The sequence below is a fragment of the Suricata suricatta genome, chromosome 10 (genome assembly GCF_006229205.1).
Source record: "Suricata suricatta isolate VVHF042 chromosome 10, meerkat_22Aug2017_6uvM2_HiC, whole genome shotgun sequence".
NCBI lineage: Eukaryota > Metazoa > Chordata > Mammalia > Carnivora > Herpestidae > Suricata > Suricata suricatta.
Window position 1 is genome coordinate 110,045,546 of NC_043709.1, and position 17,204 is coordinate 110,062,749.

At 40.0% G+C, this 17,204-nt stretch overlaps 1 protein-coding gene across 1 annotated transcript in view; it reads right to left on the reverse strand.

Moving 5' to 3' along the window:
• Positions 1–9,736: 9,736 nt before the first annotated feature.
• NRP1 (neuropilin 1) overlaps positions 9,737–17,204 on the reverse strand; it is a 134,840-nt gene continuing 127,372 nt past the window's right edge. Inside the window, exons 14-16 of the mRNA XM_029954265.1 lie at positions 17,106–17,202; positions 14,743–14,793; positions 9,737–12,641 (exon numbers count right to left, since the gene is read on the reverse strand). Of these exons, the coding sequence (XP_029810125.1) occupies positions 12,352–12,641; positions 14,743–14,793; positions 17,106–17,202 (438 nt within the window). The 3' untranslated portion in view covers positions 9,737–12,351. The remainder of the gene's footprint in view (positions 12,642–14,742; positions 14,794–17,105; positions 17,203–17,204) is intronic.

Sequence of the window (17,204 nt, forward strand, 5' to 3'; positions counted from 1 at the left end):
AAGCTCTCAATTTTTCTCCATTGAGGATATTAGCAGTGGCTCTTTCATATATGGCTTTTATGATCTTGAGGTATGATCCTTCTTTCCCTACTTTCTTAAAGGTTTTTATCAAGAAAGGATGCTGTATTTTGTCAAATGCTTTCTTTACATCTATTGAGAAGATCAGGTGGTTCTTGTCCTTTCTTTTATTGATGTGATGAATCGCATTGCTTGTTTTGCAGATATTGAGCCAGCCCAGCATCTCAGGTATAAATCCCAGTTGGTCGTGGTAATTATATTTTTCATTGTATTGTTGGATCCAGTTGGCTAGTATCTTGTTGAGCATTTTTGCATCCATTTTCATCAGGGAAATGAGTCTATAGTTCTCCTTTTTAGTGAGTTATTTTTCTGGTTTTGGCATCAAGGTAATTCTTGCTTCGTAGAAAGAGTTTTGAAGTTTTCCTTTCAATTCTAGTTTTTGGAACAGCTTCAAGACAATAGGTGTTAACTCTTCTTTAAATGTTTTGCAGGGGTGCCTGGGTGGCTCAGTCGGTTAAGCGTCCAGCTTTGGCTCAGGTCATGATCTCACGGTTCGTGGGTTTGAGCCCTGCGTCAGGCTGTGTGCTGACAGCTAGCTCAGAGCCTGAAGCCTGCTTCGGATTCTGTATTTCTCTCTCTCTCTGACCCTCCCATTCTCACATTGTCTCTCTCTGTCTCTAAAAAATAAATAAAAGACATTAAAATTTTTTTTTAAATTAATGTTTGGTAGAATTCCCCTGGAAAGCCATCTGGCCCTGGACTCTTGTTTTTTGAGAGAATTTTGATTACTAATCTGATTTCCTTACTGGTTATGAGTCTGTTCAAATTTTCTATTTCTTCCTGTTTCAGTTTTAGGTGTTTCTAGGAGTTTGTCCATTTCTTCCAGATTGCCCATTTTATTGGCATATAATTGCTTATAATATCCTCTTATTATTGTTTTTATTTCTGCTGTGTTGGTTGTGATCTCTCCTCTTTCATATTTGATTTTATTTATTTGGGTCCTTTCCTTTTCCTGGCTAGAAGTTTATCAATTTTTTAATTCTTCCACAGAACAAGCTTCTGATTTCATTGATCTCTTCTACTGTTGTTTTTTGTTTTGTTTGGCTTGGTTTGGTTTGGTTTTGATAGCATTGATTTTTGCCCAAATATTTATTATTTCCTGTCTTCTACTGGTTTTGGGTTTTATGTACTGTTTCCCTGCCCACCCCAGGTTGTGTATCTGAGACTTTTCTTCCTTCTTCAGAAATGCCTGAATTGCTATATACTTCCCTCTTACGACTGCCTTTGCTGTGTTCCAGAGGTTTTGGGCTATGATGTTATCATTTCATTGGCTTCCATGTACTTTTTAATTTCCTCTTTAACTTCCTGGTTAGCCCATTCATTCTTTAGTAGGATGTTCTTTCGTCTCCAAGTATTTGTTTATATTTCCAATTTTTTTCTTGTGGTTGATTTCAAGTTTCATAGCTTGGTCTGAAAATATGCATGGTATGATCTCGATCTTTTGATACTTATTGAGGGCTGATTTGTGCCCCAGTATGTGATCTATTCTGGAGACTGTCCCATATGCACTGAAGAAAACTGTGTATAGGTTGAAATGTTCTGAATATATCTGTTAAGTCCATCCATTCCCGTGTGTCATTCAAAGCCATTGTTTCCTTGTTGATTTTCTGTTTGGATGATTTGTCCATTGCTATTAGGGGGTGTTGAAGTCCCTTACTATCATATATTATTATCAATGAGTTTCTTTATGATTGTGATTAATTGATTTATATATTTGGGTGCTATCATATTTGGAGCATAAATGTTTACAACTGTTAGATTTTCTTGGTGGATAGACCCCTTATTATGGTATAATGCCCTTCTTCATCTCTTGTTACAGTCTTTATTTTAAAGTCTAGATTGTCTGATATAAGTATGGCTACTCCGGCTTTCATTAGCATGATAGATGGTTTTCCATCCCTTTACTTTCAATCTTAAGATGCCTTTAGGTCTAAAGTGGGTCTCTTGTAAACAGCATATAGATGGATCTTATTTTCTTATCCATTCTGTTACCCTGTGTCTTTTGATTGGAGCATTTAATCCATTGACATTTAGAGTGAGTACTGGATATGAATTTATTGCCCTTATGTTGCCTGTAGGGTTGAAGTTTCTGGTGGTGTTCTCTGTTCCTTTCTGGTTTTTGTTGCTTTTGGTCTCTTTCTTTTCTTTTTCTTTTTCTTTTTTTAATCTTTTTGCTTTTCAGAGAGCCTCCCTTAAATTTCGTGTGGGGCTGGTTTAGTGGTCTCTAACTCCTTTAATTTTTTTTGGCTGGGAAACTTTTTATCTCTCTATTATGAATGAAAGCCTTGGTGGATAAAGAATTCTTGGCTGCATACTTTCCCAATTCAGCAATTGAATATAACCTGTCACTCCTTTCTGGCCTGCCAAGTTTCTGTGGATAAGTCTGCTGCAAACCAAATCTGTCTTACCTTGCAGGTTAAGGATGTTATTTCCTTACCACTTTCATAATTCTTTCCTTGCCTGAGTATTTTATGATTTGACTATGATATGCTTTGTTGATAGTCGGTTTTTGTTGAATCTTCTGGGAGTCCTCTGTGCCTCCTGGATATTAATGTCTATGTCTTTCCCCGGGTTAGGAAAGTTTTTTGTTGTGATTTCTCACAAAACCCTTCTACCTCTTTTTTCCTTCTCTTCATTCTGGGACCCCTATGATTTTCATGTTGTTCCTTTTAGTGAGTCGCTGATTTCTCTAATTCTTAAGTTGTACTCTTTTACCTTAGTCACTCCTTTTTTTTTTTCTACTTCATTGTTCTCCATAAGTTTGTCCTCTATGTAGCTGATTCACTGCTCTGTTTCATCCATCCTTGCCACTGTGACATCTATTCGAGATTGTTAGAACATTTTTTATTTCATCCTTACTAGCTTTTATCTCTGCAGAAAGGAATTCTAATTTGTTTTCAACCCCAGTTAGTGTTCTTATAATCATGATTCTAAATTCTGGTTCAGACATCTTGCTCATATCTGTGTTAAGTTCCTGGCTGTCATTTCTTCCAGTTCTTTCTTTTGGGGTGAATGCCTTTGTTTCATCATTTTGAAGGAGGAAAATAAATTAATATGGTAAAAATAATTTAAAAAATTAAAAACAACAAAAAAAATGAAATAAAGGATGCTAGATCCTAGGTGTGTTTTGGTCTGGTTGTTGAAAGGAGTTTGACAGAGTAGAGAAAAAAAAAAGGGAAAGATTAGAAAAGAAAAAAAGTTTGAAAATTTGAAAAAATGAATACGATGTAATAGAATAAAATGAAATGATGGAAGTAAAATAGAATTAGAAAAATTTACAAAAAAGATAAAAAACATAGTGGAAAAGATTAAAGAAAAATATTTTTAATACAAATGGAAAATAAAAATACACTTTTTCTTTTGTCTTCAAGAATAAGAAAAGAAAAAATATTGAATAGACGGACCAGCACAGACTGGCATACAATTGAAACTACATCGGTTTATCCTAGTAACAATTCATAGTCTGTAAACTAAGCAGGCAGAGAGACTTGTGTTACTGAAGAACAAGGTTGGCTCAATTGGGAGGGGTTTAGTGTAACGTCTCATTCTCCACTAGATGGCGCTGCTTAGCTTATTGGAGTGGATTGTAGTGGTGCATGTAGGTGTCTATGGGTAGGGGTAAAAATGGTGTCACCCAGCTATGTAGTCTCTAGTATCAGAACTCTGTGCTCTCCCCAACCAGCAATCGTGCACCCCTCCTTTGTCTCTGGCTTCCATCCACTCCCTGCTTTTATACTGACCATGAGGAAGCTGTTAGGTTGCCAGGTGGTACCTCCCTCCTGAGTTTTATCTCAGATGTGGCTGTGTTTCCCAACCCCTCACTTCTGAGGGACTGTGGCTTTGACCTACTCAGAACTTCTGGGGGAGGGTCTCACCAAGCAATGGCTGGGTGCTGGCCTCAATCGGTAATGTTCAAGGGACCATACTGCTGCTGATACCCAGAGACTGCAGCTGGGTGCCAGCCCGCCCCAGAAAAAGTTCACGTGATCGTGTAGCAGCAGTGTTTCAGGGATTATGGAAACTCACAACACACATCTGGCACCAGGCTTCCCCCTTAACATCCTTGACCCAACACCAGCAAATGTGTTGTTCTCCAGGATCTGTTGGAACTTTTGGCTGTGGGGTGGCCACACAGTGTCTACCAAATGTCTTCCCTGCAGGGGAATCGTCTCTCCCCATATGGTCTGTGGACCCCAAGACCTCACTGCTCCCGGGGATTCGCCCTTTGCACCAGAGTTCCTCCAGGTAGTGAGCTGTGTAGTTTCAGACTCTGTACTTCCCCTGTTTATAGAGTCTTAATGGAATTTAAACCCTCACCTTTCTCTTTTCTTTCTTTTTTGTTTTATCCCTTGCATACTCTTTCTTTCCTCTCAGCTGCTTTCATACTCTCCTCCTGTCTCCATCCTCTCTCCACAATCAAAATAGCTCCCTGTCCTCTGAGGTTTCTCTCTCCCACAGTTCACCTCTCCATGCCACGTACCTACTGAGTTCTCTGGTTCAAGTTGTACAGATTGTTGTGTTAATCCCCAAATCAGTTTTCTAGGTGTGCAGGATGATTTAGTGTTGATCTGGCTGTATTTCAAGGATGAGAGATGCCAAAAAAAAGCTTCCATGCTGTTCTGCCATCTTGGCCCCTCCTATTTTATTTTATATATTTTAGAGAGAGGGAGTGCTTGAGCACGAGACCAGAGGGGAGGGTCAAAGGGAGAGAGAGAAAAAAATCTTAAGCAGGCTCCATGCTCAATTCAGAGCTTAATGCAAGGCTCAATCCCACAACCTGGGACCATGACCTGGACCAAAATCCACAGTCAGATTCAACCAACTGAGCCACCCAGGTACCCCAGAAGTCTCATCATTGACATAAGCCATCTCATCTCATGTGACTGACTGCTTAACCTTGATTATTTCTCTCCCTAAGTTATGATTGGTTTCCAGTCTGAAAGACCTCACTTCCTTATGAGGCAGGCGTAGTGAATAATCTCAGTTCCCTTCTACAGTAAGAGTGTGGCTTTGCCCTTGCAAGTTGTGGCAGAGACACCTCCCACTTCTTGAGCACACATGTGCTCCCCCACTCTTCTCAGAACCCTTAAAATTAGGGCCATGTGCCAATCCCATCTCTAAAGAGACAGTGAAAAAACTTCTAATCTTCTCTTGTATGGAGATTTGAAGCTCTATGTTTTGGTTGATATTGCAGTCAGTGGCAAACTGCCCAGATACTTGAAGTGTCCTGCCGAGCTACCTGATTCACAGTAGCCTTTGTATGAGTGAATTATATCCCTTTGTGTGTTAAGCCAGTGGTACTTGGGAATTTATTTCTTACCACTGCATAGCCTAGTCTGAAGGTAACATCCAGCCCAATAGTAAATTGAGATAACAGTTCCATTCATTCCAGAGCATCCTGTAACAAAAGACATTGGTAGCAAAAAGACCTTTTCTTCAGCTAAGGAGGTAGTTTAGAGTAGCATTTGGAATGGAGACAGATCTGGGTTTGAATCTTGGAAGTGCCATTTACTAACTGTGTGATATTAATTATATTTCTCAGCTTCACTGGAGTTGCTTTATAACTTTAAGTCATAATAAGGTTGTTTTAAGGATTAGCTGAAGCATTTAGTGAAGTTTGGTACACAGTAAACATTCAAGAAATTGTAGTGGTAATGATGATAAGGAGTAAGAAGTTTACGCAAAGTAGATGCCACCATGTGCTCACTCATTAGCTGAAACACACATATCTGATGTCCTAGCTCCATGTGTTCAGGGAACACGGAAAAGATGAAATGGGTGCCACTTCCTGGGCCTCTCCATCCCCCAAACCTTCTAATCAATGATGAAACTAAATCAAAGTGATGATTTGTTATCTGAATGCCAGAAAGAGTATTTCTCCTTACAAGTAACAGAAATTGAGGGGCTTAAATACATAGAGAATTAAAAGCTGATGCAAGAAAAATTACGTTTGACTCCAAAAACAAGATCCTTTTAGATGGAGGGCTTGAATCATAGCAAAAGAATTACAAAAAAAAAAAAAGAACAAAACAAAAACAAAACAAAAAACCGAGGATAATGGTTGAATTTGCTTTAAAGATATCACATATTTAAGGTCAAGAAGAAACTTAATCAACATCAGTGATTTTCAGAAGTTGGACAAAATTAGAGAAAGGAGAGCTCAAATTAACAATGGCATGGTTTCCCAACTGGATTAGATCAAGATTCTTAGCACTATCGGCACCAATCCTTGCAGGATGATGATGTGGCCTTAGGAAGGGTATGGCCTTAGCGCATGTCAGAAATGATGGAGGCGGGGGATGTCTTAATCTCTGAAAGGAGCATCATGCTGGACCAGGACCTGCTTTCCAGCTAGGCAAGACATCTCATTATAGCAGCACAAAGGTGATACTCAGCAGCTCCTTACAGGACAGCATGGACCATCCCAGCTCACACTCTACCAGGGCAAGCGGCTTCCCAACACCATTAACAGGGCAGTGATACAAGTAGGTACTGGCTATAAGTGTTACATGTTTCTAGAGGAAAACCTTGTTCAAGAGTCACTATTTGACAATGAAGCTCTATTGCCTGTAACAAAGATTTTAAGGAACAAGATTAGAAATCATCAAAGAAAGATCAAATAGGATTCAGTCTAGTTGTTTTACCATTCAGGATTTTAACATCTTCCCAAAGCAGTACACTGTGTGTGTTGAATAAATAAGGCAACTTCTTTTGGGTAGGAGGATTTGGCTCCTCACAAACCACTCTTCTTTTTCCCCCCTGATGATACTCTGATAGGTAGAGTATTTGCTGTGCTCTATAGCACTTTAAAGTTTTTGCCCAGCAAAATACTTCATCAGCACTATTTCTGCAGTCTCAGAAAAGCCTATGTGTAGGTCCCTCTGGAGCAATCAGACAGGACGGCCACAAAGTGCTTCTGAGTAGGATTGCCCATTTGCAAATTTTACTTTCTCTTTTCCAGGTTGCATCCAGTTTGTTCTCAGACTCACCTAGAAAGTGCTTGGTGAAACCTGCAGGCACATATGTTTCCCCATCTTTGAGTGTCTCAAAATCACCACAGGAAGTGAGGCAAACTCTCACACACTTGGCTTCGTGTTAACTGCAGACTATGTTGGCACTTCTCAAACTCGAATAGATGGGAATACAGGTCATCCAGGAATATTATAAAAATGACTTTGTGTGTCTGGGTTATGGCCTGAGATTCTGCAGCTCTAATATGTGATGCCACTACTGATACTGATTCTTGGGCTACCCTTTGAGTAGCAAGACTCCTATGTGAGATGGTAGGAACAATGGAAGGCGAGATGATTTCAGAGACATACTGAACTCATCACTCAACGTCCCTAAACTTTGGATTCCTCATTTATAAGGTGGAATAATATTACAAAGCGTAACTCACAGAGCTGCTGTGAAAATAGCTAATGCTTTCAATAAAAAGCCGTACAGTGAGATCACCATAGAAAATCCTGGTGAAGTGGAGTTTACCCCTTTCCTCCTAAAATGATAGGATTGGTTAAGAGGATCTTTATTGCTAACACGTTGCATGCAATATGATAATGTGATGTTCTCATTTGTATCATATTGCAATGTTTCATTGGGCAGGGCTTTCAAAAGGTTATTAGTTTACTCCTACCTGCTTTTGGTGCTCAGTTCTACTTACTTTGGGGCTCCCTTTACTCCCTCTCTCAAATCCCAAGTCGAAAAGCTGCTAAAAATCCCTTAGTGGATATAATTTAGGGAAATAGAACTAATGCTTAGCAGAACTGCTTTTTAATGCAACACAACAGCTATAATTACCATTGGGAAGCAGAAACATTATGGAATGTTACAAAATCCATTTGATTTGCAAAAGACCTAGTGCGATTCGGCCCAAGTGGCAATTAATGAGTTATTAGCGAAGACAGGAAATGAAACAATAAATAATTTTCATGCTTTAAGTGTTTCAACCCTCATGACACATTTAATTCCTGATTTTGGGAAGTACTGTAGAGTGACGTAGCTCGTTAAACCCAGTAAGAAGGACCTAGCCTAGCAGCCAACCAGGGGTGACACAGGGTGAAAAGCATCTATGTTTAAAGCCTTCTCAAACATGAAATAGAGACAATGTTAATTGAGAGCATTTAGCATTTTTCAGAAAGCATCTAGATGAATTCTGATAGACCCCTTGCAAGTCATCATGTTTTCTGACCTGCTCCGTTTCTGACCTGGGCCGGTTCACCCCTCCTTAGGCAACCTGGTGGTCCCCCGCTCCCGGGAGGTCACCATATTGATGCCGAACTTAGTGCGGACACCCGATCGGCATAGCGCACTACAGCCCAGAACTCCTGGGCTCAAGCGATCCTCCTGCCTCAGCCTCCCGAGTAGCTGGGACCACAGGCGCACGCCACCGCGCCCGGCATCATCATGTTTTCTGGAAACATCCCTGAAGATAGGTAGAATTTAACTTTGGTGAACTGATTACCCAGCTCTGTCTCTCTCTTCTAAGTAGAGAGACTTGAGAAGCCCCTCAATAGAGAAATGTCCTATTCTTGGATAAATCTTGGAAGATGCAAAAGGCAAAAATGTCTAAAGAAGCATGAATATTGATTCCCTGCAAAGAGCTGTGCAAAGCAGCCCACTTCTAAAGAAGTTCCTACGCTTTCAAATTTTCCTACAATCAGAGGATGGTAGACAAAGAATTGTTGGTCTGTGGATAGTAACCTTGTTAGAAGAAGTTTTGTAAAGGGTCCTACTCAGTATGTTTGGCTTAACACTTCTGTTGTTTTGTTATTGCTGTTATTGTGTTATTATTATTGCTATTACTATTATTTTGGACCCAGATGGAATAGAAATTTTCCTAAGAATTAGCAAATGTCCAGTTGTAGTATCATGCTCAACTTTGGCTTACACCTACATAGACTCATGCATAAACCCTGTCAATTTATTACCTACTTTCTATAAAAACAAAACTTACTGACAGATATTTGTGAATTTCATTAAAGAAAGGTTTACCAAATGGAATAAAGAACATTTGACATAAGATTTGTTTGTATGAGGCTAAATTCTATCTACCTTATCCTGGTAGTGTCCAAATTGGGTCACTATTCTACTTTGGAATATGTCTTCTTAAACTTTTCTCCTTTTTAGGATATACTTTAAAAGAAAAAAAGAATTTAGGGATGCCTGGGTGGCTCAGTTGGCTGAGTGTCCGACTTCGGCTCAGGTCATGATCTCACAGTTCGTGGGTTCGAGCCCCTCGCCGGGCTCTGTGCTGACCGCTAGCTCAGAGCCTGGAGCCTGTCTTCGGATTCTGCTCCTCCTCTATTCTCTCTGTCTCTCAAAAATAAATAAATGTAAAAAAAAAATAAATAAAGAACTTTGGGGCACCTAGGTGGCTCAGTCAGTTGAGTGACTGACTCGACTTTAGCTCAGGTCATGATTCCAGGGACATGGGATGGGGCCCTGTGTCAGGCTCTGCACTCATCCTGGAGCCTGCTTGGGATTCTTTCTCTCTCTCCCTCTGCCCCTTTCCCCCGCTTACTCTCTCTCTGTAAAATAAATTTTGAAAAAAAGTTTTTACAAAGAAAAATAACTTGAAAAAATCTTGGAAGGAATTCAGTGCTGGACTAATACCAATTTCATTAACAAGAACAAAGCTAATATAATAAAAGTCATCAGGTGTGGGTGTTTTATGAAAATGTTTAATTCAACTGTTTCTTTGGAATGTAGTAGTCATAGTTTGGAATCTAAGTTACAGTTCAGTTCTATGTGGTTTTTATGCTACTCGGTGTCTGAGAATACAAATGTCATTGAAAGTTAAGGCTTCGCTGTTCATTTTGAAACAACAATTTACAAGCGTCATATTGTCATAGAAAATAAAAATTTCTGTAAAAAAAATTTGCACAAAATTTTATGATGGTACAAAACATGAAGCAATCATATACCAGTAAAATGAAAACATTTTACTACAGAAAGTTTTATAGATTTCAATAAAGAAAAAATAGGTTATTTTACACCTTTAAAAATTACGAAACAATCTAAAACAATATAAACTGAACATTTTGTAACACTGCCTTTACAAATTAATAACTTTATAAACATATAATTTTTAAATATATTTATCAGTGCAAGATACTTTAAAATTTAAAGTTGCAGTATCATTTTTCCTTGGCTAAGGGCAACTCTAAGTCTGTTGCCTTAAAGAAGACAAAAAGGTCTTAGTGCTTTCATCCTGGTATGATTGTATAACAACTGAACGAATGCCTTTGGGAATAAAAATCTATTCGGGTTTTCATAGTGATCGATACTTTCCTGGAAACAAAAGGCATTCATAATCCAATTAAACCAAGATGAATGGACTGACCCACCCATGATGCAAATGTGACTCTCGAAAATGCATTTGAATGGGACCTAGAGCTGTGTAGGGAGGACAATGTAAAAGCTCTTTCCGCACCCCGTGGCTTGATACAAATACACTGAAAACGACCACAGTTTCTCTGGATTAATTTGGATGCCGTCTGATAAGCTATTCCTGTCCCTGTGCTGTTGCCCTAGGCTTCCGTTTTACCGGCCCCAAGGCAGGCTTTTTCTTTGTGAGCCTCTGGAAGTTTCTAGGTGCATTCATTCAAGTCTCTGTTTTTTCAGGGTTGCTGCTGAATGGATGTTTTTAAAGATTTGTTTTGACTTTACTTGTTTTCTTTCCCCATCTTATCTTAAAATACTTCACCCCAGGCACCAGGATTTATAGTCACTTTCTTAAATTAACTGTTCTTTCTTCCCCTTCCCTTGTCTGATTCAATAGCAAAACAAAAGGTTCTCAAGGGTCATGTTGCATATTAGGATGTAAAAACCTCATGGTTTTGGATATTTGGAGAATTGTATTCAGTCCTTCCTTCGGGTCTCACTTGAAAGCCAATTAGTATTACTTCTTCCCTCAGCTTCTCACTCTATTAAATGCAAATATTTCTATCTCAGATCATTTTGATTGGGACAGACAGACAAATGACTTAAGGAAAAAAGATACTGTCACTTTAACCAGTTAACAAGAAAACCAAAGTTAGACTTTGGAGGGCAAAGTTAGGAATTTCCCTTATTTATTTATTTTTAAACATAAAGTCTAGCAAAATTGCTTGCCATTACCAGCAGGTTAAAGCTGCAAGTTTCTTTTCTGGACAATGGCAAATGCTTAAATTCTAAGAGAGAAAAAAGACAGAGAGAGAGAGAGAGAGAGAGACAGAGAGAGAGAGGAGAGAAAGAGTTTACATTTGAAAATACATTCCATATGAAAGACCAATAAGAGAGGATATTGCAGCTTTATACAAAAGGGTCAAGAGACATGAAATTGAACTACGGAAAAGCAGAACAATTAAGCCACATCGCCAAATCTTCGGAGCCCTTGCCTTCCCGGGGGCTGACATCTCACACTAAAATATACTTTCTTCTTAGTCAGTGGGCCACCAGGGTTTGATTCAAGAGAAGGGCTTTCACCAGCGAGAAACAGAGCGGGTTGTTAATGTAACACAATGAGAACCAGTACAAACAAAAAGGCACTTGAGAGGACATAGACTAGCCAGTGCCAAGGATTTTTCGTTGCGGTTGTCGGCAGCATACCCAGTTGCCAGCAGTGTTTGGTGATGGCACAGTTTCCTGTATGGAGTTCACAAGCACGAGGTTTAGTACAACACTGGAAAACATCAAGAAAATTTGACGGTATTGCTTTGTAAACAGAGCTGACACACTATACTGGTACTGAGGCTACAGCACTTTAACATAAAACATCCTAATCGTTCTCTGCCTATGCACAACGCGGGCAATTATACACAAGTACAGCTTCAGGCGTCCACTGAAGGGCGGTTATTCTAATATATTCTGGGCACTGGGCTACAGGTAGCATGTCCATCAAAAGGGCCCCGCTGAATACACTTGGTGCCAGCATCTTGGATTTTGCACAGTTTCCGAAAAGAATCCATAAAAGGAAGAGGAGAGAGAATGGGGAGGGAGAGTCGAAATGAATCATTAAGTCATTCATACTTGGTCTCAACACCAGCATTGGATTATTCAAAATGAAACCAAACAGAAAAAAGCTGACTGTACATGATTCTGATTGCGAACACAGCTAACTTGTTCATGTCTGTCGGCCGTACTCATGGATGCTCCTGAGAAAAGCCTGGCTCAGTGTCATCAACGCACTTCCCAGCCTGTACAGTGAGAGAGATCAACAAACAGGTTCCCCAGCACGTTCAAGTTACATCCTTCCCCTTCAATTCTCTGACTCGTCTTTTCATCTGTCTGCTTTCATGCCTCCGAATAAGTACTCTGTGTATTCAGTTTGTCCTTTTTCAACTTCACACCATCCACGAGTTCGAAGTTATAGTTCTCCAGAGCGGATAAGTTTCTTTCAGACATCCCGTTGTGCCAACAGGCACAGTACAGCACGACCCCACACACGGCACCCAGGAGGACACCCAGGGCGCTCATGGCTATGATGGTAATGAGGATGGGGTCCAAGGTCTTCAACACGTTGCCCGGCTTCCTGGAGATGTTCTCCTCGCCTTCTCCTGTGGCTTCATAGCCTGGGGTGCTCCCTAGGGAAAAAGAACAGTTGGTCCCGTGAGCACTTCAACATACCAGATGAAAGTGGACAGACGAAGAGATAAAAAGGAGAGAAAAACCAAATCCTATGCTCCAGTGTCGTCTGTCCTCTCTCAAGGGCCTGTCTTCTCTCTTCCGATCTCTGAAGTGGGGTTTGGCTCCCCCATGGCCAGGAAACACCAAGATTTAGAATCAAGGTATGGGAGGGGAGGGTCCTGGGAAGTCAGTGCTGTGATTCTGATAGATAGCTCAGCACATGGAAATAACTGGTTTTGGACTTACAGTGAGGGTTATGTTCTAATCGAATTCAGATTTCACAAAGTCCGCCATCTGTACTAGATCGTAATCTGTGTTTACAATCTCTGGTCAGATATGTGGTCATCAAGCTCTGCAAAATGCTTAGTCACACATTTGTCCAGTGGGGGGATCTGACCATGCCCTGTGCATGTGCCTGATCTCCAAACCAGACACAAGGAAACCTTCCAGGCTGCCCTTTCATGTGGCGCTGTTTCCAGCATGCCTGGGCACGGATTACACGTGTTTGTTCCTCCACATGTAAAATCCTCAAGTCAAATAGATTCCCCCCAAGTTGACTGTGGTTTCACTCAGGAAGGAGCGAGCTTTCAGGACAGAGGGGATACTTGCTGCTGACATTTCAATGGGTTATGGCTCAGAGCTAGAAACCATGTCTGTGTTGTGCTGAATAGAACGCAGTTAATAATCAGCATCTTTGCAGCTTTGGTGGTTTCACTGGAGACAGTCACGCTGCTCTGCAGCTCAGTCACTGGGGAAATGTTTTCTTTAGAGTGGAACATGAGAAATTATTAACATGGGAGCTCTGAGCCTAATTATGTGGTACTAGAAATGAGACTAAAATGTTAATGCACAACATGCAGTGTTTACTTAATGGTGTTCTGATCAACAAAGATTCCAATCAAAGAAAACTAAAAATATGAGATGCAAGTCTCTAAACAAGGGAAAACAAGCCTTGGGGCATATTAATATTCTCTCCCTTGAAACATTGTTTTGAAACAACCTCTAATAAAGTTTACATCTCAGTGTGGTCTATGTAACTAAGCTAAATGAGCTGCGTGTTCATGTTACTAATGGCATAGTATAGTGCCATATTCATCGTGTCTATCAAGTCCAAGCCTGACTATAGCCAGTCCACATTTCTATGGGCAACAGGTGCTGATGCTGATGGGTAGGACACAGAACTGGTGGCGGCAGTTGTGAGTGATGCTGGGGCAAGTGTCCAGCAACCCACAACTGCTGGCTGGGAGGTATGGAAGCTTCTAGAAATAAGTTAGCATCAGGCGAGACCCAACTCTGATCAAATGTCTTGTATTTGATCACAAAGTAGTCAAGGAAAAGACCCATTTTTAGATTAATTGGTGTAAGGTCCAAGGCTACCACCCAATTGACTGTGTACTTAAAGGCAAGTCACTAATCTGAGTTTCAGCCTCCTCATCTGCAAAACGGGAATAAATATACTTTAGAGAACATAGAGTGTGTGGAACATACTAGCTCCTCAATAAGCCCTTGCCGTCGTCGTCATCATCATCATCATCATCATCATCTTCCTCCTCAACACTGTCTTCATTAGCACAAAGTTAGGGTTCCCATGTAGAGGAGAAGGGAAACAGATTGAACACAAAGGCTTATCACAAAAATTTGGCTCCAGTTTTTGAAGATCATGTTTGGATATCAACCAGATAAGAAAATCAGTACTGGTCTCTGGGTAAGTCATGGTCTTCACTGGTTTCCTACCTCTACAGTTGTAAAGTGACAGTGTTTTATGTGGTTATGCTCCAGGGGCTCCTCTAGCTCAGACAGGGCAGGGCAGGGAGAGCATGCTCCCCCTGGCTTCAGCCACTCCCCCAAGCTGGACCCGCCACGGTGGATTCCCTAGACCTCTGGGCAGCTTAGAAAAGAGCACTCTGTGACAGTGACCAGAGACGTTTATTTTATTTGAACTGCTTTGATATACCAGTGCACTAGAGTTCCAGGAAGTTGCTTCATAAAATTTACCATGAAAGCCATAGTAAGGTAAAAAAAAAAAAAAAAAAAAGGAGGTCACCAAGACAAATTTACCTGTTTCATCAATTTTATTTTCTGGGTTCCTTTTATCCAGGTCTGCCGGTTCTGACAAATTAAACAAAGTTGAAAGAGATATTTGAACTGCCAACAAAATTCAATACACACAAGCTACATAAACCTTCACACACACACACACACACACACACACACACACACACACACACACACTCCTACCTCACACTAATGGTTCTGCTGAATCTCCTTGGGAGTTTTCAGTGCAATCCCACCCTACCACGTAACTATAGAACAATAGAGAGGTAACGTCAAATGACCAGGATATCCGGGTCACATCGAAATCCAGGTAGCACAGCTTTTCATGTTGTTTTAAGAAAAGAGAAGAGTGGAGGGTGATGGTTTTGGCGTCTGGAGTGTGGGGGAAATCTGATGAAAATAGGAAACGGTAGAGGGGTTGTGCATATGCCTACCATCCTGGCTTTTGGAGATAACTGCTTCCTAGCTCTTTGAGGCAAGAGGCTGCGTCCTGTGTCCTACCAAAACAGAACAGAACCAAACCTCTGGAAAAAGAGTGCCGTAGCCCATGTGGTTTTGAGTAGGAAGTAGGGAGTCTGAGTGCTTTATTTACTGCTATATTCCCAACATTTACAAATTGTCCAGAACACAAAAGATGCCTCAATAAATATTTGTTGCATAAATGTATAGATAAGTAATAATAGTTGATAGTCTCATAGCATCCGTAGCTAAATATTCAAGGATATATATTTGATGAATAATTATACAATTATCTTAGACATCCTCTTCTTGTGACAGCAACATAAAGTATTTTGACAGCTCTTTCGTTGTGACTTTCTGAGTACAATGCCTCATAACAACTACAGCCATGTGGACCAGTCACATGATAAGAAAAAAGCTCACAGAGTTGTCTTAATCTCTCTGTATATACAACGGAGCACTTTGCATACAATATGCAGTCCATTAAAACTTGCTGAGTGGAAGTAAATTTGATTTCTTTGCTTTAGTTTAGGGAGTTTACTCTCACATTCTGAAAACATAATTATCATCTGGGAATAGGAAAGCCTGTGAAATGCATATTTTTTTAATGTTTATTTATTTTTGAGAGAGAGAGTGAGAGAAAAAGAGAGAGAGAGAGAGAGCACAGGGGAGGGGCAGAGAGAGAGGGAGACACAGAATCTGAAGCAGGCTCCAGGGTCTAAGCTGGCAGCACAGAGTCCAACACGGGACTTGAACTCACAAACTGTAAGATCATGACCTGAGCCGAAGCTGGGACACTTAACCGACTGAGCCACCCACACACCCCTGAAATACATATTTTAACAACAGTATAGACTTGGATGTGGCCAATCTGTAGAGTAATTGCAACTGAAATATTAAGTCTTATCATTTCTTGTGAAGACCTGCTAAATAGTGTGGTATTAAATAGATTTCTTTACATAGTACGAAGAAGCAGATCTTTATTCACTGCTTTCCCCCCCTAATTTCTTTAATTGACCATATCAAATTATTACCACTTTAGGATTACAGATATTCAATATATTGTATAATAAAAGCTTTGTAAATTGCTGAAATGACCAAAAACCCATTACAGCCAACAGGCTCCCTTTGTCTTAAATTTGCCCAATAGGCTTATTCCATTTTATTATAATTAACATCCTATTATATGATATATAGCAAAAGTTTAAGTGTGGCAAATGGAGCTTAAGACTAATTACTGTGCTATTACATTACCATTAGTGATTCTATTTATAATTACATGTCAAGAACCAGGGAATATGAATTGGTTTTCTATGTCAACTTTCACCTATACATCCAGACCAATAAAAACCATAAACTCCAATGCTAGGCAAAGTCTCAAAATTTCATTTATTCTCTTGAGTCCTTTGCACTATTTTTAGAGTCAGAAACGTCTACTTATTTGTATAAAGCAAAGAATTATAGTTTCTATGATTCATTAAAAATGTAATCTTAATCAAGTTCACTGTGCTAAAAATTTTCAGCGGCCTGCTGTTTTGTTTATATACTCAGATATTTGGAATTATCCAGATGTCTGAGTTTTCCACTTTTCATCAAAATATTTTGGCATGGTATACATGGCTTGTAAGCTGTGAGTCTTTCTTCTGAGCTATGGGTTTTGGATTTCACATCATTTATGTGATTTTGCAGGTACAATCAGACACTAAATGAACTAGGTTAAGGAAGGGGGTAGCTAAAGGTAAGCCAACCTGATTTTATGCCCTGTTGCATCAAAATATGCATTTCAGATGATGTGCCTATAGCCCATGTTGAAATTCTATGTCTTAGTGAGCAAGACAAAGACCATCACATGAAAATAATTGTGCCCTGGGCAAGTGCGTCTGGTTTCTATAGCACTTCATACTTACTTGCACAGTCCTCTTGTGAAATGTGGTTATTAATACTAATGTCATCCACTGCAATCCCGCCAAGGTTTCCTTTTCCGATTTCGCCTTCAAAAATCACCT